Below are 26,428 nucleotides of genomic sequence, written 5' to 3' on the forward strand. Positions count from 1 at the left end.
CTCTTTGACCTGTGGCGTTCTCAGTGCTCATAAGCTCCTCCTTTACAAGTTTCTCGATGATTTCAGGACCAAGGAAGTGAGCGCAGCAGGCCTGTAAGCATCGAGTGACATAGGAGCACTAACTTTTGGCACAGGTGCACTAATGGAGTCCTTCCAGGGACATGGAGCACTGAAGATGGAGAGATACATTAAAGATGAACAGAAGATATCTGGCAGCTGCACAGCACAGTTTTTAAGAACACCACCACCAAGACCATCAGAGGCCGGACTGTTTTTCTCCTTAATGCCACAAAAACGTTTGTGAACGCTGAACTTATCCACCTGAATACAGCTCATGTCAGAAAACTATCTGTATTCTGAAACACCGAGAGCTCGATTAAATAAACCGTCATAGAAAGTGTTCAGTTCATTGTCTCTGTCTCTCAGGATAATGTCCCCGGCTCCGTCCACACCGTGTTAGTGCTGATCACCAAGGACTCTGCTCTGCATCTGGACAAACCTGCAGCCACACAGGTAACACCTGATCACACCCTATCACACCTGATCACACAGGTAACACCTGATCACACCTGATCACACAGGTAACACCTGATCACACAGGTAACACCTGATCACACAGGTAACACCTGATCACACCTGATCACACAGGTAACACCTGATCACACAGGTAACACCTGATCACACAGGTAACACCTGATCACACAGGTAACACCTGATCACACCTGATCACACAGGTAACACCTGATCACACAGGTAACACCTGATCACACCTGATCACACAGGTAACACCTGATTACACAGGTAACACCTGATCACAGCTGATCACACAGGTAACACCTGATCACACCTGATCACACAGGTAACACCTGATTACACCTGATCACACAGGTAACACCTGATCACACCTGATCACACAGGTAACAGCTGATCACACAGGTAACACCTGATCACACAGGTAACACCTGATCACACCTGATCACACAGGTAACACCTGATCACACCTGATCACACAGGTAACACCTGATCACACAGGTAACACCTGATCACACAGGTAACACCTGATCACACCTGATCACACAGGTAACAGCTGACAGTGTGTCCCCCCTGTACGGTGTCTAAAGCCACAGTGCTCTTTAAGCTGCTGCTTTGTTTTTTTATGTATTTACCTGTGGGAGAGACTTTATATTGTCTTTATTATCATTATTATTTATGCTCAGCTCAGGTGTTTGTCACAGTTTTTAACTCATTGTTTGTTTAAACTTGGCTTCCATTTGATGTTTTCGAACGTTTGTGTGCGGCCGTCAGCCTGAGAGGAACCAAGCATCATTTTTCTGTACATCTACAATAACAAATAAACTGTCTTGTGTCCAAACGGCCAGCAAGCGTTTGATGAACACGCCGCTTGGCGTCACATCAGACGCTCTCCGTCCACGCTGAATGTGTGAAATAAAGCACATCGTCACATCACGTGAATCAGGAGGGCGTCACCAGAGGTCCCCTGATCCAGTATTATCACGATACCTCAGTCTCCATGCAGTGTTACTGCGATTTAAACATGCTCAGACATGTTGAGTGCTGCGATAAAATATATATATTGACATTTATCATGTTTTTTCAGTTGCAGATTATGTCCCAAAAGGAAAACTTGCATCTGTGTTATGATACTATATAAAGTTTTTAGTGTGTTCATCTCACTTCAGTCATTTTTTTGTGCAATGAATGGAGTAGTTACAAAAAGTTTATTTTATATTTGAATATTAATCAGCTGAGACAACTGCTCTAAAGGTGTGTGTGTGTGCGTGCTTGTGTGTGTTTATGTGTGCGTGTTCGTGTGTGTACTTGTGTGTGCGTACTTGCGTGTGCGTGTGTGCCTGTGCGTGTGCGCCTGTGCGTGTGCTTGCGTGCAGGTGGAGGTGTTGAGCTCTCTGAAGTCTGTTCAGAAACACGTGGAGCTCCATCAGCTTCCTGCAGAGTTCGGAGGATCCTTCAGCTTCAGTCAGAGCAGCTGGCTCTGCTTCAGATCGGTCAGTGCACACACACACACACACACACACACACATACACACACTCACTCTTATGCTGCGTTCATGTGATGTCAGAAGGTTGTAGTTTCCGAGTTGGGAGTCGTTCTTCTGAGTCGGTTGTGTTGATAGTAGTAGTTGAAGGTAGGAACAGCATGAAGCTACAAAGAAGACGGCTGATTTATAATGCTGAGAGAGTTTAAACAAGAGGCTGACAGCTGATACACTTTATTTATGTTTTTATATATATATTTTTATATATTTTAAATATTATATTTTTATATTAATCTATGTGACTGCATAGACAGTAGTGAAAATTAATACCATTTTACACTTTACATGTGATTGAAAATTGATATTTATCACGTGAATTAATAAAAAGTTTCTTCTGGTTGATCAAACACTGATTTCCCTCGGTGTTTGTGCGTTTGTGACGTGGCGTCGGCGCCTCGTGCTGGTGTTAGTTTTCTGGCTGCTGCAGAGTTCAGTTTGCTGCAGCTAACAGACGCACAAACTCAAATGTGACTCGACTGAACTTCACTGATCAATACGAGGAACAAAATAACCAAATATATCATTTTTTACCGTCACTTGTTGCTGCTGTTTCCATGATTTCTGACCAACTCAGGTATCATCCAAATTTCACAATTTCCCGCTTGGAGTTTCGATTTCGAAAAACCGTTCGTGAGCTCGTAACTCATAGATACGATATTTCTGAGTAGCACGTGAAGGCAGCATCACTCAGACTCTGATTGGACGGACACAGGTGTAACAGGTAACTGTCCGTCAGGTGAGGATCAGCTCTGTGGAGCCTGAAGGAGAAAATATTTCTTCTTTGAGTGTTTTTGTCTTGTGTCATGTGACTGTGTTTGATTTGTTGTGCTGATGATGATTGAATCTGTGTTTTTATTTTCACGATGAATTTGTGGAAAAGTGTTCAGAGTTGCTTAATGAAAACAAGCAGAATCAGACGGCACGTTTTTCTCGTTACAGAGAATTCGTCGTCAGTCATGAAATAATCTCCACGTTTTTACACCATCAGGAACTCAAATAAGCTCCTGATCTGTATGTTTATCCTTTTAAACCCACCGAGAATCAGCAGCAACATTAGTCAAGTCAAGTCAGTTTTATTTATAGAGCCCATTATCACAAAACATGGTTTGCCTCAGAGGGCTTTACAGTGTACGACACTGTTATTACACAGCAATAATAAAAACAGATGCATGTCATATTACAGTAATGGTAGGTGTGAAATTAGTAATTGCTCTCTATGATGATGTTGAGAGAGATGATAACAGTCTCATGCATATGTTGAAAGGGAGGTGTCCAAAGGCAAGATCACAGCATTAGTGTGTCCGCAGAGCTGCTGCAACTGTGATGTTAATAAAGTGTCAGAATCTAAAGTCTGTGTTGCTTTGTTGTGATCATGTGATCATCAGAGAGTGGAGCAGCTTACCAATCAGTGTGAAGACGTCATCGAGCTGCTGCACAAAACCATCAACATCCTGCAGAGCGCACCGCTACCAGCTGCAGCCCAGGTCACACACACACACACGCACGCACGCACAAACACACAGGTATTTCAGTGAGTCTGTCGACACAAAAACAGATCAATAACCATAATAAACTGAGTTATTAGACCTTTAAAACTTGAAACTTCTTTCAAAAATATCAGTACAAAACAATTTGGAAAAAAAAGAAATAACTACAGAGAAAAAAATATTTCAGAAAAAAAAGAAAAGTTTTGTGGACATTTTCTTTATTTTCTCATTTACTAATTTCTCGCTTTCTTTTAAAACTTCCAAAGTTTCTGGCCGTTCTCTTTTACTAATTTCTTGCAGATTTTGGGGCGTCTCTTGACAAATTTCTCGTGAATTTAAAAGAAAACGCAGCAGTTTTCTCAGATTTCAAACGTTGTGGTGGAAATGACTGTATTTCTATGCAGAGAAGTGAAGAAATAAATGATGATAAAGAAGCAAAAAAACAGATTAAAAAAGGGTTAAACAGAGTCGCTCTGTTTCAGATTCACATTTATATCTGAAAAACTGTTTTGGAGAATAGAGGCGGTCAGCTCGGCTGAGATAAGGAGCTCTGGAACAAAGACTTTTGTCTCATCTTCACAGCAGCAGCAGGCGTCTCACACACAAGTCAAACTTCAAGGACAGTTGGACACGAGTCCACTTCAGGTCAAATCAAAAGCTGACAGAAGCCGAATATTTGAGGGAAAACACAGTTTAGTCTCTACAGGCGTCTGAACGCAGCACAACAAAAGGGACATCATTCCAGGTTTCAAAGGGTTAATTAGCTGTTCTTTTTTCCTGCAGCAGTTTCATGATGTCATGTCATGATGTTGATACTGGTTTGATACCAGTATGACCACCTGGATACCCGCGGGGTCTTCAAAAGGCTTAAAAAGCCTTGAATTTAATACCCTCAAATCTAAGGCCTTAAAAAAAGTCTTAATTTTGTATCAGACGTCTTAAATGTTTTCATTTGATAATGTGGATGTTTAAGAGTGCCGACGCCTCACAGAGCTACAGAAATCACGTATGAAAGAGCGGATTAATAACATGTTTTACTAAAAGGGATTATTTCTGATGGAGCATCATTTCCTTTAGACGTTTGACAGTTAAATTTCATTCTAGGTGATTTTCAAAAGGTCTAAAAACGTCTTAAATTTAACCCTTTAGGGACCCTGATGACCTCCGTCGTCTGCGGTCCTCCCAGTTCACACTCACAGCCAGTCTCTGTCTGTTTCCCAGGATGCCGAGCTGCTGCTGTCCAGGTACCAGGGGGTGATGCGCAGCATCCTCGAGGACAGCCGATTGGTGCAGCTGCAGCAGGAGGGCGGGGCCTCGCTGTCGTGGCTGCGCAGGGAAGAGAGCGGCGCGGGCGTGACGGCAGATCAGCGGGCGGCGGTGGAGAAGGTGGCGTCTCTGTACGACGAGGTGGACGAGCTGCTGCACCGCCTGGTAACTCTGTCCAACGCCAAGACGCAGCAGCTCAACTTCATCGTGGACTTCAGCGGCCTGGAAGCGGGCTTCAGCGAGGTCAGTCTGAGCATGCTCAGTAAGCACACACTAATCACAGCCGTCGTTCTGCTAAAACACTTGTCCTGTGGTTGGAGGGAAACTGACATCGCTGATCGCTCTGTCTGTGCTCTGGGACAGTACCCAGGTCCTCCACATCACTGCGCCCATAGAGCAGCACATTGCACCCTTGGATTAGTACATCGTGCCCATAGAGCAGCTGACTTTAGCGCTCTGTTAGCTTAAACGTGACCAAATAGTTTAATCTTGCAAATCTAATGTTGAACTGAATAAATAAACCTTGATATGGAAAGGAGTCATTTCACTGAGATCAGAGGAGGAGAACAGAGGAGGAGAGCTGAGGAGGAGAACAGAGGAGGAGAGCTGAGGAGGAGAGCTGAGGAGGAGATCTGAGGAGGAGAACAGAGGAGGAGAGCTGAGGAGGAGAGCTGAGGAGGAGATCTGAGGAGGAGAACAGAGGAGGAGAGCTGAGGAGGAGAGCTGAGGAGGAGAACAGAGGAGGAGAGCTGAGGAGGAGAGCTGAGGAGGAGATCAGAGGAGGAGAACAGAGGAGGAGAGCTGAGGAGGAGAACAGAGGAGGAGAGCTGAGGAGGAGATCAGAGGAGGAGAGCTGAGGAGGAGAACAGAGGAGGAGAGCTGAGGAGGAGAGCTGAGGAGGAGATCAGAGGAGGAGAACAGAGGAGGAGAGCTGAGGAGGAGATCAGAGGAGGAGAGCTGAGGAGGAGATCAGAGGAGGAGAGCTGAGGAGGAGAGCTGAGGAGGAGATCAGAGGAGGAGAACAGAGGAGGAGAGCTGAGGAGGAGAGCTGAGGAGGAGATCAGAGGAGGAGAACAGAGGAGGAGAGCTGAGGAGGAGAGCAGAGGAGGAGATCAGAGGAGGAGAACAGAGGAGGAGAGCTGAGGAGGAGAGCTGAGGAGGAGATCAGAGGAGGAGAGCTGAGGAGGAGAACAGAGGAGGAGAGCTGAGGAGGAGATCAGAGGAGGAGAACAGAGGAGGAGAACAGAGGAGGAGAGCTGAGGAGGAGAGCTGAGGAGGAGATCAGAGGAGGAGAACAGAGGAGGAGAGCTGAGGAGGAGAGCTGAGGAGGAGATCAGAGGAGGAGAGCTGAGGAGGAGATCAGAGGAGGAGAGCTGAGGAGGAGAGCTGAGGAGGAGATCAGAGGAGGAGAACAGAGGAGGAGAGCTGAGGAGGAGAGCTGAGGAGGAGATCAGAGGAGGAGAGCTGAGGAGGAGATCAGAGGAGGAGAGCTGAGGAGGAGATCAGAGGAGGAGAACAGAGGAGGAGAGCTGAGGAGGAGAGCTGAGGAGGAGATCAGAGGAGAGAGCTGAGGAGGAGAGCAGAGGAGGAGAGCTGAGGAGGAGAGCTGAGGAGGAGATCAGAGGAGGAGAACAGAGGAGGAGAGCTGAGGAGGAGAGCTGAGGAGGAGATCAGAGGAGGAGAGCTGAGGAGGAGAGCAGAGGAGGAGAGCTGAGGAGGAGAGCTGAGGAGGAGATCAGAGGAGGAGATCAGAGGAGGAGATCAGAGGAGGAGGGCAGAGGAGGAGAGCTGAGGAGGAGATCAGAGGAGGAGAACAGAGGAGGAGAGCTGAGGAGGAGAACAGAGGAGGAGAGCTGAGGAGGAGATCAGAGGAGGAGAGCTGAGGAGGAGAACAGAGGAGGAGAGCTGAGGAGGAGAGCTGAGGAGGAGATCAGAGGAGGAGAACAGAGGAGGAGAGCTGAGGAGGAGAGCTGAGGAGGAGATCAGAGGAGGAGAGCTGAGGAGGAGATCAGAGGAGGAGAACAGAGGAGGAGAGCTGAGGAGGAGAGCTGAGGAGGAGATCAGAGGAGGAGAACAGAGGAGGAGAGCTGAGGAGGAGATCAGAGGAGGAGAGCTGAGGAGGAGAGCTGAGGAGGAGAGCTGAGGAGGAGATCAGAGGAGGAGAGCTGAGGAGGAGAACAGAGGAGGAGAGCAGAGGAGGAGAGCTGAGGAGGAGATCAGAGGAGGAGAACAGAGGAGGAGAGCTGAGGAGGAGAGCTGAGGAGGAGATCAGAGGAGGAGAACAGAGGAGGAGAGCTGAGGAGGAGATCAGAGGAGGAGAGCTGAGGAGGAGATCAGAGGAGGCGAACAGAGGAGGAGAGCTGAGGAGGAGAGCTGAGGAGGAGATCAGAGGAGGAGATCAGAGGAAGAGAACAGAGGAGGAGAGCTGAGGAGGAGATCAGAGGAGGAGATCAGAGGAGGAGCTGAAATCAGCTGTGTCTCCACAGACTCTGAGTCTCTGCTGCGACTCAGAGAACATGTGTGTAATTCTGTTGTTTTGTGTGAGCATGTTGTGTGTTAACGTGTGTGTGTGTGTGTGTGTGTGTGTGTGTGTGTGTGTGTGTGTGTGTGTGTGTGTGTGTGTGTGTGTGTGTGTGTGTGTAGGTGCGGTTATGGCTGCAGGAGGTCGGGGAGGTTCGTCTGAAGAGTCTGGAGGAGCCTGAAGATTCTCTGGAGCTCCTCAACAAGAAACAACAACAATTCAAAGACTTCCACACCACTGCATACGTACGACACACACACACACACACACACACACACACACACACACACACACACACACACACACACACACACACACACACACACACATACACACAGAGACACATACACACACACACACACACACACACACACACATACACACAGAGACACATACACACACACACACACACACACACACACACACACACACACACACACACACACACACACACACACACACAGAGACACACACACACACACACACACACACACACACACAGAGAGAGACACACACACACACACACAGACACAAACACAGAGACATACAACACACACAGAGACACAGGCACACACACACATTCACACACAAACACAGAGACACACACACACAGACAGCTGATGTCTGTCTCGGTGATGTTGACCACTCTTCTTCTTCTTCTTCCTCTTCTTCTCTCTCTGCAGGAGTACTGCAGGCGTGGCGAGGCCTTGTTGGGGCGTCTGGAGCGTTGGGGCGACTTGTCGTCAGCTGACCTGCACGTCTATGAGGTCAAAGTTCATTCTTTCTGGGCTCAACTGCAGGACTTCTCCCAGCGGGTCAACGCCGCGGGCCACAACATCGAGAGGGCCGTCCAACTCTACAGCTTCTTAGACCAGGTACTGATCCGGTAGAGTCTCTCAGACCAGGTACCAATAGGTACTTGTAATGGGTCTGTGGCTCCAGCCTGACAATAATAATAATAATGATAACAACAGTAATAATAGATAATAATAATGATGATTATAACAACAATAATAATACTGATCATAATAATTGTTTATAATTGTTTTCATTTAAAGCGAACATGCTGCAGAGTAAAACCAGAGTATTAAACTATAAAAACAACCAAACCTGTAAACCAGTAAACTAACTGTGATCCATCATTGATGCACACGGCTGAATGAAGTCAGTCTGAACACACACACACACACACACACACACACACACACACACACACACACACACACACACACACACACACACACACACACACACACACACACACACCCTGCTCTCACAGCTGCATGTGTCCATGTAGAGCGTCCTCTGTCCCCTCTGTCCCCTCTGTCAGAGCGCTGTGCAGCTGTTGTGCCTCCTGCTGGTGAGTCCTCAGATTACAGTCAGCTGACTGAGCGGCTCAAGTCAAAGAAACAAAGACTCAAGAGACAGCTGACAGGGTCAATACTGTTACTGCTCCTCCTCTGTCTCTTTCTCCTCCTCTCTCTCCCTCTCTCCTCCTCTCTCTCTCTCCCTCTGTCTCTCTTTCTCCTCCTCTCTCTCCCCTCTCTCTCCTCCTCCTCTCTCTCTCTCCTGTCTCTCCTCCTCTCCTCCTCCTCCTGCAGTGAGGCTGACAGTTTGTATTGATGTCGGGAGGGAGGTGTTGAGGAGGACACACAATGTCAATATAGTTTTGCATAGAGGACAGTGATGAGTGTGATGGTCTGTGCGTGTGTGTGTGTGTGTGTGTGTGTGTGCATGTGTGCGTGTGTGTGTGTGTGTGTGCATGTGTGAGTGTGTGTGTGTGTGTGTGTGTGCATGTGTGCGTGTGTGTGTGTGTGTGTGCATGTGTGCGTGTGTGTGTGTGCACATGTGTGCGCATGTGTGCGTGTGTGCGTGCGTGCGTGCGTGCGTGCGTGCGTGTCAAATGAATGAATCAGTGCTGCTTATTGACTCTGGTGATAAACGGACTCATTCACTCAGAGATATTAAGTCGTTTTGATGCTTTTCAGTTTAAAGGAACATTTCAAAGATGGCAGTAAAAGCAGTGAGCGGTGAGACTGTTAACGAGTGAAAAAAACAAAGTTTTATAAAAGTCAAAAAGCCGTTAAAATAAATGGGCCTGATGCCTGCTCGTTTACACCTGATGTCCACTTTTCAGTCGGACTAAAACACATTTTTTCCTTTAAAAGTTTTGGTGATTTTCAGAAACTTTTGGCAGTTTTTCTTTCCTTTAATTTTTTTTCTTTTAAAAAATGTTGGCAGTTTCAGGAGGGGACTACGGAGCACGCTCAGAACACCTCGGCCTGTTCAGGTCCGACTGAAGCGAATACATGAAAAGATACCTGACGTGAATCTGCATTATCTGGCTGCGTTAGTCCCACAAATCCAACATGTTTACGTGTCTTTTAACAATCCACTCACAATAATGCCTTGTTTTCTGAAACCGTGTGAACGTTCAGGGTTTTTCTTTATCACATTTCTGTCTGAATAACAACAACAAAAATACACACTGCTGCTGAGAGGTCACACATCTCTGTGTGTGTGTGTGTGTGTGTGTGTGTGTGTGTGTGCGTGTGCGTGCGTGCGTGTGCGCGCGCGCGCGTGTGTGTGCATTCAAGTGTCTGTAGTTTATTGTGAAGTTTCCACTCTGATACACTGACTGGCTACCATTGACCTGACACACACAGACACACACACACACACAGAGACAGACTCACAGCATGAAGCTCTGCTGTCGGCTGGAAACCTTGTATCTCCACTTCATGGACTTCTGTTCAAACATTTAACGTGACCCTTTGCAGAGAGTGTGTGTGTGTGTGTGAGTGAGAGTGTGTGTGTGTGTGTGTGTGTGTGTGTGTGTGTGTGTGTGTGTGTGTGTGTGTGTGTGTGTGTGTGTGTGTGTAGTCCAGGTATCACTCCGGTGCCAAGTTTTCCCTCCTTCCTCCTTTCACTTCTTTCACAAAGTCTTTGTTGCTGTGGTGACCCCCCCTCCCCCTCCTCCTGGGACCGCCCATCTGCCATTCAGTGTTTGAATGTGTGTGTGTGTGTGTGTGTGTGTGTGTGTGTGTGTGTGTGTGTGTGTGTGTGTGTGTGTGTGTGTGTGTGTGTGTGGTCGGCGGCTGCTCTCTCCTCAGTCAGTCGGTCTGCAGCGCTTCAACAGAGCACACCGAGGTACGACACACATCTACTACACACTTTTACACACTTTAACACACAGACACACACTGCTGAGTTTTGTATGGAGAAAGAGCAGCTTTGATAGTGTAGATTTGTGCAGTCAGTGTGTGTGTGTGTGTGTGTGTTTGTGTGTGTGTTTGTTGCAGTTATTCAGCTGTTTAAGTTGGCGTCAGTTTGACTCCAGAGACTCTGGAAAACCTCCGCTCCTCTGTCTGCACACACACACACACACAAACACACACACACGCACACCTAACTCTCACTCTGTGTGTGTTTGTGCATATGGTGTGTGTTTGTAAGTGTATTGTGTGTGTTTAGAAATGTGTATGTGTTGCTTTAAGTTGATTGTCCTGCAGCCGAATGTTATCAGGGTCAGCTAACAGCCGTTAGCTTCTGTTGGTGTGTTGGTCAGTGGATGAAGCTGTGTGTGTGTGTGTGCGTGTGTGCGTGTGTGTGTTTTCTTGACTCTGTTGTCGTGTTGTATTTGAGTCATCGTAGGTTAAATGTTTGAGGACTGAAGTTAAAAAGACAGACAGACACGAGGAGGAGGACAGTCAAAGACAAAGTGCGGACAGTCAGAGACACAGTGAGGACAGTCAGAGACACGAGGAGGATGGTCAGAGACACAGTGAAGATGGACACAGTGAGGACAGTCAAAGACACAGTGAGGACGGTCAGAGACACAGTGAGGACGGACACAGTGAGGACGGTCAGAGACACAGTGAGGACAGTGTTGATCAGTGCGGTAACTAACTTTAACCTGTTGAAAAACATCTCGCCGTCCTCTCTGTTCTGTATGAAAGGCTCAGTCTCAGAGTGGAAGGACAGATTTGTCTCTCCTTTAAGCCAGCAGAGGTAGAGTCAGCGGTGAGACAGCGTCTGTACAAACAGGACGGAGAGTGGACAGGACAGTGTGATGTTTTTACAGTGTGTTCTGTGTGTGTGTCTGTGTGTGTGTCTGTGTGTGTGTGTGTGTGTGTGTGTGTGAACCACTGCAGGAGGTTTAAACTCTGCTGGGTGTCCCTCAGTGAGCGTTCAGCTGACATCATGGTGCTGATCCAGGTGATGTCGTAGTGATAGAGGCGTGATGTCGTTGTGTCGATCGAGGCGTGATGTCATCGAGGTGTGATGTTGAGAAAGGCTCTCTGACTGCTCCTGGTCAGTCCATACTCCTCTCCTCCTCCTCCTCCTCTCTCTCGTCTCTCCTCTCCTCCTCCTCCTCCTCTCTCTCGTCTCTCCTCTCCTCCTCCTCCTCCTCTCTCTCTCCTCCTCCTCCTCCTCCTCCCTCCTTGTGTCTGCAGCACAATAACAGACATGTTATTGTCATCAGAGCCTCTTCCTCGGCTCCTCTCTCCTCCTTCCCTGCTCCTCCTCCTTCTCCTTCTCCTTCTTGTGTCAGCAGCACAATAACAGCTACATTATTGTCATCAGAGCCTCCTCCTCCTCCTCTGCTCCTCCTCCTGTATTTCTGAAAGCTGAGGCTGAAATGTTTCAGTTTTCTGAGGTCAGAGGATTAAAAACGTTTCCTGAATATATAGTTTCAGATATTTTTGAATAAATAGTTTCCTTTGACTTTTGTTTAATGATGTTTATAAAAATCCCCAAGCTATAGTCAAACACGAGGTGAAATGTGTTTGAAAATCCAGCGCTGCACTTTCTGACTGCTGATTGGATCTCGTGTTTCTGTCCCCTGAAAAAAGGCAGAGCGTTGACGTTTTGTGAAGTGAGTGTGTAAGTCAGGGACGTCTGATTTATGAGTGACGCCTGTCAGAGCAAACAGTTTGTTTTTCTGCAAATGTCTGAGAGGTGCATGTTTACCGGCCTACCCATTCTACTCAACTACTCACATAAACTCATCAAGATGGGGTCAAATATTCTGGAAAAGTTGTGAAAATTTGTGAGAAAAACTGTGTGAACGCTAAGAAGCAGCAGCTGATATCCGAACACTGAGGACGAATGTTTGTGGTGTGAGAACTGAGCGGCTGCAGCCTTCAGGACACATCAGCCACTTCATCAGTTTACAGAGCAGTGAGCCGACACACGCACACACTCACGCACACACGCACACACTGACCCAGTGGCCTACTGTAGGACTCTGTGTGTGTGTGTGTGTGTGTGTGTGTGCGTGTGCAATGGTGCGTGTGGTTTCCGTGTGTGACAGCTGACCTCCTGTCAGTGTAAACAAACAGTTATTAGATTAATGTGAATCTGTGACATCACACAGCTGATCAATAATTCATGCTAATTCAGATCAAAATGTTTCTGTAACTCGACCAAAACAAACGCAAACGCTCGTCTGAGTGTCGAACACAGAGAGACGTCTTCAGAAAATCAGTTTTGTCACATTTAGTATCAAACTCAATGACTGACACACACAACTCTGTTCTCGGGTTATATCAAAGTTTCCTCTCATCAATATTTTAGAGACGTAACTTTTAAAGCAGGTTCTCCCCCCTCTCATAAAAAACATTCAGTCCCACAGATAGCAGACTTGGGAAAAAAAACTTCAAAAGTTGCCCAACAGTTTTTGAGAAAAACAAAATAAATTTGAAAAATCTTAACCTCCCACCCAAAAAAAGTTAACTTTAAAAAAAAAAGAATGCTAAAATGTTGTTTTTTAAATCATAGATATCTAAAAAGCTATTATATTGTGATGAAAAGAACCGAGAAGGAGTATCTATGGTCATTTCAGAGAATTTACGGTCTTTAAAGTTTGTCTTAAAGTCATGAAAAAGTCTTGGAAAATCCCTGGAAAGTTACTGGTAACAGTGTGTGTGAACCCAATAACGTATAGTCTGTTCAGATATTGATTGCTCCACACTGTGGGAGCGCAGAGCATACTCTGGGCACAGACGGAGCAGCAGAACATGAGCAGCACTGAAAGGGAAACTGAAGCATTCACTCTGCAGCAGCTGCTGCTCTCATCCATCCACCTGATCAGCTCTGATCAGCTGATCAATTACTATCAGTTCACAGCTGCTGATATTTAAAAACATTTTTGAAACCCCTCACAGAGAGCTCGACCTGCGCTGCGTTCACTGAACCACAAAAAAACTGAATTCAGAGAGGGGAAACAGAATGATAGAAAGGGACACACAAGATTTAAAAAAATAAAACTGTTGAGCACATTACAGCCTGTTTGCTGTCCCATCAGCCACTGCTGCTGTCACATGACCTGTGTGTGTGTGTGTGTGTGTGTGTGTGCGCGCGCTTTAGTAGTGAAGTAATGTTTGTTGTGTGAGGAGGGTAAAGACTCAGGAGGCCTCCTCTCTTTTATTTATACGACACACTCACACACACACACTCACACACACCTCCCCCTCCAGCCCTCAGCTAAAACGAGGTCGGCGGTCGGCTCCTTTGTGGCGCCTTCACACACACACACAAACACACACACACACACACACACACACACACACTTCAAAGCGTTCTCTCCACCAGTTTGGAGGTGATGATGTCATCCCCTGACCTCCTCTCTGTCTCTCGGTGGGACAGACAGGCGGAGACACTGAGTCCAACAGGTTCTCATGAACCTGAGGCCACGCCCCCTGGTGTGAGCTGGGTTACTGCAGATCCTTGAAAAGATCCTTGAAAAGTTTTTCAAGTCATTGAATTCATCATTCTAAAATGAAGGCTGTAATTGGTTAAAATGACTTAAAAATGCTCCGATATGAGAAGCATCAATTTATTAATGTTTTTTGAAATAATCAGAAACATCTGTATGTTTTTTCTGTCCTGGTGGAAGCGAGCGGTGGATCTCACTCAGGGCGAGAAACACAAAATCACCCAGAAACCATTTATAAATGTTTTTTCTTTAATGTATTTATTCATTTTATTTTTATTGTTTTTCTTTCGGATTTAAACGCGTATAAATTGATAATTTACTGTGATTCTGTGCCTTGAAAACATGTGCCCCCCTGCTGGGATGCACCGTGTGTTTTGATGTGGGGCGTGTAATTAAACCCACCTGTGGGCTTCGTGAAGGAGGCGTCTGTCCTGAAGCGTCCATGTGGCTCTGAAAAAGTTCGGATCTTTACAGCGTCAGTAAACAAAGAGAAAATCACGTTGATCGTCTTCATCTTTCATTCTAATAAAGTTTGTTTTATTCAACAGATAATCTGAATTTTTCACTGATGATTCATGTTAAAAGAAACATTTAGGCTGACTAAAATTGTCCTTAAGTTTTGTTTGATGTAATATTGCTCCATATATTAATGTAATATTGCTCCATATAATATTGTCCAAATGTCATTAACCCCTTAGAGCCCACTTTGTTAATACTCACACTCGTATTGTTCTGCCTAAGAAATGTGCTTTTCAAAATCAAGCTTTAAAAAACACGATACATTAATATGATTTCCTACTTACGTTTGAGTTCATTCTTCTAACCAACATCAGTCCTAATCATAAAAATCATATATTCATGCATTTTCAGAATTTTAATCCTTTAAATGCCTTTTTTTCCATGATGCCACTATGATTTTAGATGGAAAAATAATTCAACCTAACCCTAACAGTCCCTAAGAGTTAATAACAGACAGTCCCTAAGAGTTAATAATAGACAGTCCCCAAGAGTTAATAACAGACAGTCCCTACGAGTTAATAATAGACAGTCCCCAAGAGTTAATAATAGACAGTCCCCAAGAGTTAATAACAGACAGTTCCCAAGAGTTAATAATAGACAGTCCCCAAGAGTTAATAACAGACAGTCCCTACGAGTTAATAATAGACAGTCCCCAAGAGTTAATAACAGACAGTTCCCAAGAGTTAATAATAGACAGTTCCCAAGAGTTAATAACAGACAGTCCCTAAGAGTTAATAACAGACAGTCCCTAAGAGTTAATAAAGTCTTAAGTCTGACCTCAGCTGTCCTGCAGGAGCCGTGCTGACGTCATGACCTCCTCTCTCTGCAGGCCTATGGCTGGGCGTTGGAGGGTATGCGTCACCTAGCCGCGGTCAGCATGGAGGACTGCACGCTGCCGGACAAATGCCAGGCTGTGATTGGCTGCCTGGAGGAGTACCAGCGCCAGCACCTGCCCATCCAGGACGCACGTTTCCAGGAGATGAAGGCGGCGGCGGGCGAGCTGCGGGGGGAGCGCGGCCTCCGTCAGTGGAGCTTCGCCTGGTCCAAGTGTCAGGAGACCAAGAGGATGCTGGACAGGAAGATGGAGGCGGCGCTTCGCACACGAGACTCCGCCCACAGGCAGCGCTCCGACTCCAACCTTAGCAGGAGCTCCGCCTCCTCCAGGAGAACTCTGTCAGGACTCTGGGGCGGCCACGACACCTCCTCCTCCTCTACCTCCTCCTGCCCACCTGAGGAGGAAACCAAAGCCTCCTCCCCTCCCCGCAGCTCCGCCCCCGTCACCCCGCAGCGCACGCCGCTCCTGCAGCGCCTGTTCCGCAGCATCTCCTCGGAGGATTCATCGGACCGGCTGGACGTCTGCTCCTCCAGTCCCAGCCTCCCCCGCCTCGACTCCTTCACCTCCTCCACCCCTTCCTCCTCCTCCTCATCCTTCTTCTCCTCCAGCAGGAGGCAGCTGAGGAAGACGCAGAGCTTCGACTGCCCGCCCACCCCCGAGGTGCTGCGCTACGGCCCGAACCTTCGCGCCCTCAGCGAGCCGGTGCGCCGCGGAAACACGGGCGTCTTCATCCGCGGCCTGGAGGTCAGCAGCTCCGAGGCCGCCGACCACACGCTCTGTCCCCGCACCGCCGCTACCGGCTGGGCGGGACGCGGCCCCGGGACCCCCGGGTCCCCCAGGACCTCTTACAGCCCCAAAGCAGAGCCCCGCCCCCGAGGGAGGTGGGTAGTAACTCCTCCTCCACACACCTCTCCTCCACGATGACATCATCACCACAGCAACATTTACCCAAATACCAGCTGTACCTGAACACTGTGTGTGTGTGTGTGTGTGTGTGTGTGTGTGTGTGTGTGTATATGTGTGTGTGTGTGTGTGTGTGTGTGTTTCAGTAAGCTGCGTCACGTGGTGGAGGAGATGGTGACCACGGAGAGGGAGTACGTGCGCTCTCTGCGTTACATCATCCATCACTACTTCCCGGAGATGGAGCGCGCCGACCTTCCTCAGGACCTGCGGGGGAAACGCTCCGTGGTGTTCGGGAACCTCGAGAAGCTTCTGGACTTCCACAGTCAGTTCTTCCTGCGAGAGCTGGAGGCGTGCTGGAAACACCCGCTGAGAGTGCCACACTGCTTCCTACGACACGTACGACACAGACACACACACACACACACACACACACACACACACACACCCGCTGAGAGTGCCACACTGCTTCCTACGACACGTACGACACAGACACACACACACACACACACACACACACACACACACACACCCGCTGAGAGTGCCACACTGCTTCCTACGACACGTACGACACAGACACACACACACACACACACACACACACACACACACACACACACCCGCTGAGAGTGCCACACTGCTTCCTACGACACGTACGACACAGACACAGACACACACACACACACACACACACACACACACACACACCCGCTGAGAGTGCCACACTGCTTCCTACGACACGTACGACACACACACACACTGAGATTAATGTTGTTGTTGTTGACGTTGACACTGTTGTTGACACTGTTGTTGACGTTGACATGGTTGTTGTTGACGTTGACACTGTTGTTGACATTGTTGTTGACGTTGACATGGTTGTTGTTGACGTTGACACTGTTGTTGACATGGTTGTTGACGTTGACACTGTTGTTGACATGGTTGTTGTTGACGTTGACACTGTTGTTGACATGGTTGTTGTTGACGTTGACACTGTTGTTGACATGGTTGTTGTTGACGTTGACACTGTTGTTGACATGGTTGTTGTTGACGTTGACACTGTTGTTGACATGGTTGTTGTTGACGTTGACACTGTTGTTGACATGGTTGTTGTTGACGTTGACACTGTTGTTGACATGGTTGTTGTTGACGTTGACACTGTTGTTGACATGGTTGTTGTTGTTGACGTTGTTTATGTTGTTGTGTAAACAGCAGGAGCAGTTTGGGCTGTACGCTCTCTACAGTAAGAACAAACCAAAGTCTGACGCTCTGCTGGCCAATCACGGAAACTCCTTCTTCAGGGTGAGAACGCATCATCATGACATCATCACGACATCACCTCTGACCGCCAAGTGTCTGAGGTTAACCACAATGCACCTCTGTGTGCACCTCTCCTCATCTGCGTCCTCCTGTGTGTCCTCCTCTGTCTCCTCTCTCTGTCTCCTCTATCTCTGTATCCTCGTCTGAGTCCTCCTCCGTCTCCTCCTTTCTCTGTGTCCTCCTTTGTGTCCTCCTGTGTCTCCACCTCCTCCTCCTCTGTCTCCTCCTCCGTGTCCTCCTATTTGTCCTCTCCTGTCAGAGAAAGCAGGTGGAGTTGGGGGACAAGATGGACCTGTCTTCGTACCTGTTGAAGCCGGTTCAGAGGATGAGTAAGTACGCTCTGCTGCTCTCTGACCTCATCAAGGAGGTGGGCGGGGCCCAGGAGGCGGAGCTCGCCACCCTGCAGGCCGCCACCAACATGGTCAAATTCCAGCTTCGCCACGGCAACGACCTGCTGGCCATGGACGCCATCCGCGACTGCGACGTACGTTTGTGACACCTCAGAGTGTGAGATGGACAGGGAGGCGACAGCAGGACGTCAATTTGATCTCTCTGTCCCTATCTGTCTGTCCCTGTGTCCCTGTCCCCCTGTCCCTCTGTGTCTCAGGTGAACCTGAAGGAGCAGGGTCAGCTGATCCGTCAGGACGAGTTCACGGTGTGGAGCGGAAGGAGGAAGTGTCAGCGCCACCTCTTCCTGTTTGAGGAGCTCATCCTGTTCAGCAAACCCAAGAAGGTCGAAGGAGGCCTGGACGTCTTCATCTACAAGCACTCCTTCAAGGTACAGACACACATCCCCGAGGACACCCAGAGACACTCTGAGGACACCAACAGACACTCAAAGGACACTAACGGACACTCTGAGGACATCACACTGACGCTCTTGCTCTCCTGTGTCCCTCAGACAGCGGACGTCGGCCTCACAGAGTCTGCCGGAGACGACGGGCTGCGCTTCGAGATCTGGTTTAGACGGAGGACGTCCAAGAACCAGACCTTCATCCTCCAGGCCGCCACCGCTGAGGTCAAACACGCCTGGACCTCCGGCATCGCCCGCATCCTGTGGACACAGGCAGCCAGGAACAAAGGTAGAGACGGGGACAGGAGCTGTGCTCTTCATCACCACCTCCTCCTCCTCCTCCTCCTCCTCCTCCTCCTCACCTCCCGTGTGTGTGTCTGTGTTTCAGAGCTGCGTCTGAAGGAGATGGTGTCGATGGGCGTGGGGAACAAACCGTTTCTGGACATCCAGCCGAGCGACGCCGCCATCAGCGACCGTGCCGTTCATTACATCATGAAGAGCAGAGGTCGGCCCCTTCAAATTAAAAGCCCGCCCCCTTCTGTCCTCATCACAGCAGGACACCGTCAGGGTCTTCAAAAAGCCTTAATTTAATATTCTCAAAATTAGGTTTTAAAAAAGTCTTAAATTCGTTAACAAAGACTAGATTGGTATTATTGAAATTTGAGTGAGAGTCAGTTAACAAAATAATCACTGAATCATTTTATCGATCAATTAATGAATTATCAGCTAATGAGCTAATGTGTGTGTGTGTGTGTGTGTGTGTGTGTGTGTTCAGGAGCCAGAACACGGGCATCCATCGCCGTCTCCGTCTTCGATCACTCAAACCCTTTTAAACGAGCAGCGGTGACCTCTGACCCCTCAGCATCAGGACCGTCTTCATCCACCCTGCTGGGACCGCTCAACCTGCACATGTACAGGTAACACACACACACACACACACACACACACCACTTGCATATGTACAGGTAACACACACACATACCTGCACATGTACAGGTAACACACACACATACCTGCACACGTACAGGTAACACACACACATACCTGCACATGTACAGGTAACACACACACACACACACACACACACACACACACACCACCTGCATATGTACAGGTAACACACACACATACCTGCACATGTACAGGTAACACACACACACATACCTGCACATGTACAGGTAACACACACACACACACACACACACACACACCACCTGCATATGTACAGGTAACACACACACATACCTGCACATGTACAGGTAACACACACACACACACACACACACCTGCACATGTACAGGTAACACACACACATACCTGCACATGTACAGGTAACACACACACACACACACACACACACACACACACACACACCACCTGCATATGTACAGGTAACACACACATACCTGCACATGTACAGGTAACAAACACACACACACACTCACACACACACACCTGCACATGTACAGGTAACAAACACACACACACACACACACACACCTGCACATGTACAGGTAACAAACACACACACACACTCACACACACACACCTGCACATGTACAGGTAACAAACACACACACACACACACACACACACACACACACACACACACACACCTGCACATATACAGGTAACACACACACATACCTGCACATGTACAGGTAACACACACACACACACACACACACACACCTGCACATATACAGGTAACACACACACACACCTGCACATGTACAGGTAACAAACACACACACACACTCACACACACACACCTGCACATGTACAGGTAACAAACACAAACACACACACACACACACACCTGCACATATACAGGTAACACACACACACACACACACACACCTGCACATATACAGGTAACACACACACACCTGCACATATACAGGTAACACACACACACACACACACCTGCACATATACGGGTAACACACACACACACATGCACATATGCAGGTAACACACACACACACACACACCTGCACATGTACAGGTAACACACACACACACACACACACACACCTGCACATATACGGGTAACACACACACACACACACACACACACACATACATACATGCACATGTACAGGTAACACACACACATACCTGCACATGTACAGGTAACACACACACACACCTGCACATGTACAGGTAACACACACACACACACCTGCACATGTACAGGTAACACACACACATACCTGCACATGTACAGGTAACACACACACACACACCTGCACATGTATAGGTAACACACACACACACACCTGCACGTGTAATGTAAGGCTGTGTGGTCTCCTCCTGCAGTCAGACCCTCTCCTCCTCCTCCTCATCTGCTGCTGAGAGCTCCTTCATCACCTCCTGCATCGAAGAGGATGAGCAGGAACACGAGACCAGCAGCCAGCCCTCCATGAGTATGAACACACACACACACACACACACACACACACACACACACACACACACACACACGAGGAGTCGTCCTGTGAGCCAGCACACACTGAGAGATGAAGCAGCAACAGCAGTTTAACCCTTTAGAGACTGTTTTTAGTTAGACAGATTTAGATTTTACTCTCTCTTCTTCTTCCTGTTGTGATAACTGTGTGTGTGTTGATGCATGTGTCCTAAATGTAGTCCAGATTGTGTATTTGAGTGTAATCAGTGAATTTGCAGCTCAGCTCCTACAATAAGTCTAAAATACACTGTGGAAACTAAATAGTTACATTCAGACTGTTCAGGTCCAAAAATGCTCCATTGAAACCCATTCAAACTGACATTTTTGATCCCACAGCCATCAGAGCAGAAAAACAGGACTTGTATTATTTCTGGGTGTCATTCTGGGCTTTTGACTCTGAATTTGTCATTTTGACTATTTTCCACCTGATGAGGTCATTTTGACCATATTTGGCATCTGGAGGAAATACATGCTATTTCCACTAGGTGACCTGTCACAGTCAATGTAGCTGCTGATCACTGACATATCCCAGACTGTCAGCAGCTACACTCACACACTGACATATCCCAGACTGTCAGCAGCTACACTCACACACTGAGCATGGAGGAGATTAAAAATAATTCATTTATTTTTATTAATTTTTTTCATCTAAAAACATAGTGGCATCATGACAAAAACCTGCAATTTAAAGGGTTAAAATTCTGAAAATGAATGAATATTTGATATTGATGATCAGGACTGATGTTGGTTGAAAAAATAAACTGTAGAAAATCATATTCATGTGTAACATTTTTATGACCTGACTTATAAAAGTACATTTTGTGTGCAGAGCGATACGAGTGCGTGTAATGTGTTAATGTTGTAATTATGTTGTAATAATGTTATAATCATGTTGTATTAATGTTGTATTAACGTTTGTCTGTCAGCCACAGAGAGTTCGGGCTCGTCGTCTCGGTGTCTCTCCGGCTCCACCGGCTCCGACAGCGGCTGTGTCTCCGCCCACCTGCAGGAGGCGCTGCCCGAGGAGCCGAGCCCCCTCAGCCAGCCCCCCTCCTCCTCCTCCTGCTCCTCCTCCAACAAGCAGCACATCAGCAGCAAGTACACCTCACCTGTGAGTACTAACACCTGTGAGTACTTACACCTGTGAGTACTAACACCTGTGAGTACTTACACCTGTGAGTACTAACACCTGTGAGTACTTACACCTGTGAGTACTAACACCTGTGAGTACTAACACCTGTGAGTACTAACTCCTGTGAGTACTAACACCTGTGAGTACTAACTCCTGTGAGTACTAACTCCTGTGAGTACTAACACCTGTGAGTACTAACACCTGTGAGTACTTACACCTGTGAGTACTAACACCTGTGAGTACTAACTCCTGTGAGTACTAACTCCTGTGAGTACTAACACCTGTGAGTACTAACACCTGTGAGTACTAACACCTGTGAGTACTAACACCTGTGAGTACTTACACCTGTGAGTACTAACACCTGTGAGTACTAACACCTGTGAGTACTAACTCCTGTGAATATTAACACTTGTGAGTACTTATACCTGTGAGTATACCTTACCTGTGAGTACAAAAGGACTTTTACTTTGACGGGGAACGTGTGTTTGTATATGACCCTTTGATCTGCAGTCATTGATCGATCAGTCGATCAATATCAGGAGCTTTTTTGGTCCTTTAGTCATTTTTAAAGCAGAAATGTCCAAACGCCAGCAGATCGATGGACTGAGAGTCTCTGTGTCTCATTACCATGAGCTGAGGGACGTCTCAGCTTCCTGTCTCACTGACTGAGAGTCCTCTCTCTGTTTGTCCTCAGACAGCAGCTCCTGTCCTCAGCCCGTCCTCTGTGGTGTGATGGTTGGACCTGATGGACCCGTCTGTGGGTGAGTCTTCATCATGTCTTCGCTCATCTTCACATGCTGCTCAAACAGGGTTTAGTCAGTCCTGGAACAGTCCTTGAAAGGTCCTGGAATATCATAGACTCCTTTGATCTGATGATCACAGTTTGAAACTCGGGTTTATCAAGTTTTCATCCGAACGCAGAAAAAATAAGAGCTGAAGTTTGAGACTCTGGTCCAAACGAACAGAGACAGTGTCTCTGCCGCTGAGAGGACGAGGGACGTCAGTTCAGAGAGACGACCAGCAGGAGGCGCCAATTCAAACGCTCAGAAATCTGCAGAACAAGAGATCCTCAGAGAGCGCCGTCCAACTTTAAAACAGAGACAATCGTGGACGTAATTGAAATATTATTGATTAATAATCCACCTGTGAGGCGTCAGAAGAGTTAACTGAACATTTCGTCTCCGTCTTCTGTCCTCTGCGTCTGCAGCCCCTCACCGTGTCCTTTACCCTTTGAAACCCGGAAGAAGGCAATGAGCTACTTAACAAGAAATTCCCCCAAAAATAAGCAGGAAACTACAAAAAAGTTATTAAAGAAATGACCTGAAATTTGAAAAAAAGAAAGAAAACTGAAACAAAAAAAGGAGATGACCTGAAAAAAAGTGCAAAAACAAAATAAAATTAAAATAATGTTTTTTTTCTTAGTGTAGTTTTAAATATTTATTTGCAAATTAATTGTCTTGAGTTTTTTTCTTAGTTATTTGATCATTTTCTAATGATTCTCTCCCATTTTTTCTTTTAAACTTTTTTCTCATCTCCTTGTACATTTCTTTTTCGACTTTGCAGGACATTTATTTAGGCGAGTTTCAGCTGAAAGCTCCTTTTCAAATAAATCAAACCGATTCCTTCAGGGTTTCAAAGGGTTAAATGCTTGTGACAGGCGTCTGGATACAGAAAACCTGCAGAGCGTCTGCAGCAAACGCAGAAAACCTGCAGAGCGTCTGCAACAAACGCAGAAAACCTGCAGAGCGTCTGCAGCAAACACTGAAAACCTGCAGAGCGTCTGCAACAAACCCTGAAAACCTGCAGAGCGTCTGCAACAAACGCAGAAAACCTGCAGAGCGTCTGCAGCAAACACTGAAAACCTGCAGAGCGTCTGCAACAAACCCTGAAAACCTGCAGAGCGTCTGCAACAAACGCAGAAAACCTGCAGAGCGTCTGCAACAAACGCAGAAAACCTGCAGAGCGTCTGCAGCAAACACTGAAAACCTGCAGAGCGTCTGCAACAAACCCTGAAAACCTGCAGAGCGTCTGCAACAAACGTAGAAAACCTGCAGAGCGTCTGCAACAAACGCAGAAAACCTGCAGAGCGTCTGCAACAAACGCAGAAAACCTGCAGAACGTCTGCAGCAAACACTGAAAACCTGCAGAGCGTCTGCAACAAACCCTGAAAACCTGCAGAGCGTCTGCAACAAACGCAGAAAACCTGCAGAGCGTCTGCAACAAACGCAGAAAACCTGCAGAGCGTCTGCAACAAACCCTGAAAACCTGCAGAGCGTCTGCAACAAACGCAGAAAACCTGCAGAGCGTCTGCAACAAACGCAGAAAACCTGCAGCGTCTGCAGCAAAGACTAAAAACCTGCAGAGCGTCTGCAGCAAACGCAGAAAACCTGCAGAGCGTCTGCAACAAACGCAGAAAACCTGCAGAGCGTCTGCAACAAACGCAGAAAACCTGCAGAGCGTCTGCAGCAAACGCAGAAAACCTGCAGAGCGTCTGCAGCAAACACTGAAAACCTGCAGAGCGTCTGCAGCAAACACTAAAAACCTGCAGAGCGTCTGCAACAAACCCTGAAAACCTGCAGAGCGTCTGCAGCAAACACTGAAAACCTGCAGAGCGTCTGCAGCAAACACTGAAAACCTGCAGAGCGTCTGCAACAAACCCTGAAAACCTGCAGAGCGTCTGCAACAAACGTAGAAAACCTGCAGAGCGTCTGCAACAAACGCAGAAAACCTGCAGAGCGTCTGCAACAAACGCAGAAAACCTGCAGAACGTCTGCAGCAAACACTGAAAACCTGCAGAGCGTCTGCAACAAACCCTGAAAACCTGCAGAGCGTCTGCAACAAACGCAGAAAACCTGCAGAGCGTCTGCAACAAACGCAGAAAACCTGCAGAGTGTCTGCAGCAAAGACTAAAAACCTGCAGAGCGTCTGCAGCAAACGCAGAAAACCTGCAGAGCGTCTGCAACAAACGCAGAAAACCTGCAGAGCGTCTGCAACAAACGCAGAAAACCTGCAGAGCGTCTGCAGCAAACACTAAAAACCTGCAGAGGATTTGTCAAAAAAACTGAAATTTGGCTAAAATTTTTAACATTTCTCTTAAAAAGACTGCAGACAGCCTACGGTCAAATTCTTCTGTTATCAATACAAACATTTAAGAAAAAACTGCAAAATGTTGAGATTATTTTGAAGGTTTTTTTTAGATTATTGATCATTATTCTTTTTTTTTTAAAACTGTTCATGTTTAAGTTAACAGTATATATATATATATTTTTTTTACACTTTGATGCAGTCTGAGCTCCATCAGCACGCTGACAGGAAACTGAGCTTTCAAAGTAAAATCAAGACAAATGTTTCAAAATAAGAGAAGCAGAGAAGCTGAGTTTGTGTCCAAAATCCTCCAATGAGGATTTTGTGTCTTCATGTGTTCATTTCTTCATGTGTTTACATCACACATGATGTCATTATAACCACGTCTGTTTCTGTCTGTCCCCGTCTGTCTCTGTGTCTCTGTCTCTGTGCAGGTGGACGTCCTTCCTGCTGCAGTTTGAAGACTTTTGGACAGTTGACTTTAGATTTAGTGTGAATGTTGAACTGAGCTCACTTGTTTTTCTGTTGCAGCCTCAGTTTGTTGTAGTTGATAAAGACGTCTGTCTGTCCCTCAGTCTGTCCCTCAGTCTGTCCCTCAGTCTGTCCCTCGGTCCCTCAGTGTGTAGCTGCTGTGTGTGCTGCTGGTCCAGGATCAGCTTGACTAACTGTACATGTGTGTAAATAAATTCTTTCTTTTCTTACTGAAGAAAAATAAACAGTTTGTGAAAAAACTCGTCTCTGGAGTCAGTCTGTTGTCTCTGTGGACGTCTCTGTTTCTCCATCTTTGTCCACGCAGGGGCCAGTCGCAGCCGCCCCTCTCATGTTTCTTCTTTTCTTCATTTTAGGACATTTCTAGAATATTAGGACATTTTTAAGACTTGAAGACATTTTTAGGACATTTTTAGGATAGTTGGTATGAAGCATGTGTGGAAGCAGAGCAGCGTCTCACACAGGACCTCCTCCTGCTGCTCACCTCCTCCTGCTGCTCACCTCCTCCTGCTGCTCACCTCCTCCTGCTGCTCACCTCCTCCTGAGGATCACCTCCTCCTGCTGATCACCTCCTCCTGAGGATCACCTCCTCCTGAGGATCACCTCCTCCTGGTATTCGGACAGGTTCAGCAGGTTCAGGTTTTGTTGTTAAAGATGGCCGACAGTCTGCAGGTGTTGAGCAGGTGAGCGTCATCAAACAGACTGATGAAGACTGAAATGATGATGATGATGATGATGGAGGTGCTGTGTCTCCTGCAGGTGGAAGTGCTCCTGTTGCTGCAGATGACCTCTGACCTTTGAGGAGGGGGCGGAGCTGCA

At 47.2% G+C, this 26,428-nt stretch overlaps 1 protein-coding gene across 2 annotated transcripts in view; it reads left to right on the forward strand.

Moving 5' to 3' along the window:
• plekhg4 (pleckstrin homology and RhoGEF domain containing G4) overlaps positions 1-25,869 on the forward strand; it is a 68,049-nt gene extending 42,180 nt beyond the window's left edge. For both annotated transcript variants that reach the window (XM_088075128.1, XM_088075098.1), the window contains exons 7-24: positions 427-513; positions 1,908-2,024; positions 3,461-3,559; positions 4,784-5,071; positions 7,472-7,594; positions 8,033-8,224; positions 15,419-16,305; positions 16,474-16,723; positions 17,534-17,623; positions 17,901-18,125; positions 18,249-18,419; positions 18,543-18,723; positions 18,823-18,939; positions 19,210-19,351; positions 20,757-20,863; positions 21,831-22,015; positions 22,731-22,797; positions 25,555-25,869. In XM_088075128.1, coding sequence (XP_087931254.1) covers positions 427-513; positions 1,908-2,024; positions 3,461-3,559; positions 4,784-5,071; positions 7,472-7,594; positions 8,033-8,224; positions 15,419-16,305; positions 16,474-16,723; positions 17,534-17,623; positions 17,901-18,125; positions 18,249-18,419; positions 18,543-18,723; positions 18,823-18,939; positions 19,210-19,351; positions 20,757-20,863; positions 21,831-22,015; positions 22,731-22,769 — 3,300 coding nt within the window. In that variant the 3' untranslated portion in view covers positions 22,770-22,797; positions 25,555-25,869. The remainder of the gene's footprint in view (positions 1-426; positions 514-1,907; positions 2,025-3,460; positions 3,560-4,783; positions 5,072-7,471; positions 7,595-8,032; positions 8,225-15,418; positions 16,306-16,473; positions 16,724-17,533; positions 17,624-17,900; positions 18,126-18,248; positions 18,420-18,542; positions 18,724-18,822; positions 18,940-19,209; positions 19,352-20,756; positions 20,864-21,830; positions 22,016-22,730; positions 22,798-25,554) is intronic.
• The last annotated feature ends 559 nt before the right edge of the window (positions 25,870-26,428 follow it).

This window comes from Plectropomus leopardus, chromosome 1 (assembly GCF_026936395.1).
Source record: "Plectropomus leopardus strain MGB_pleo_1.0 chromosome 1, ASM2693639v1, whole genome shotgun sequence".
NCBI lineage: Eukaryota > Metazoa > Chordata > Actinopteri > Perciformes > Serranidae > Plectropomus > Plectropomus leopardus.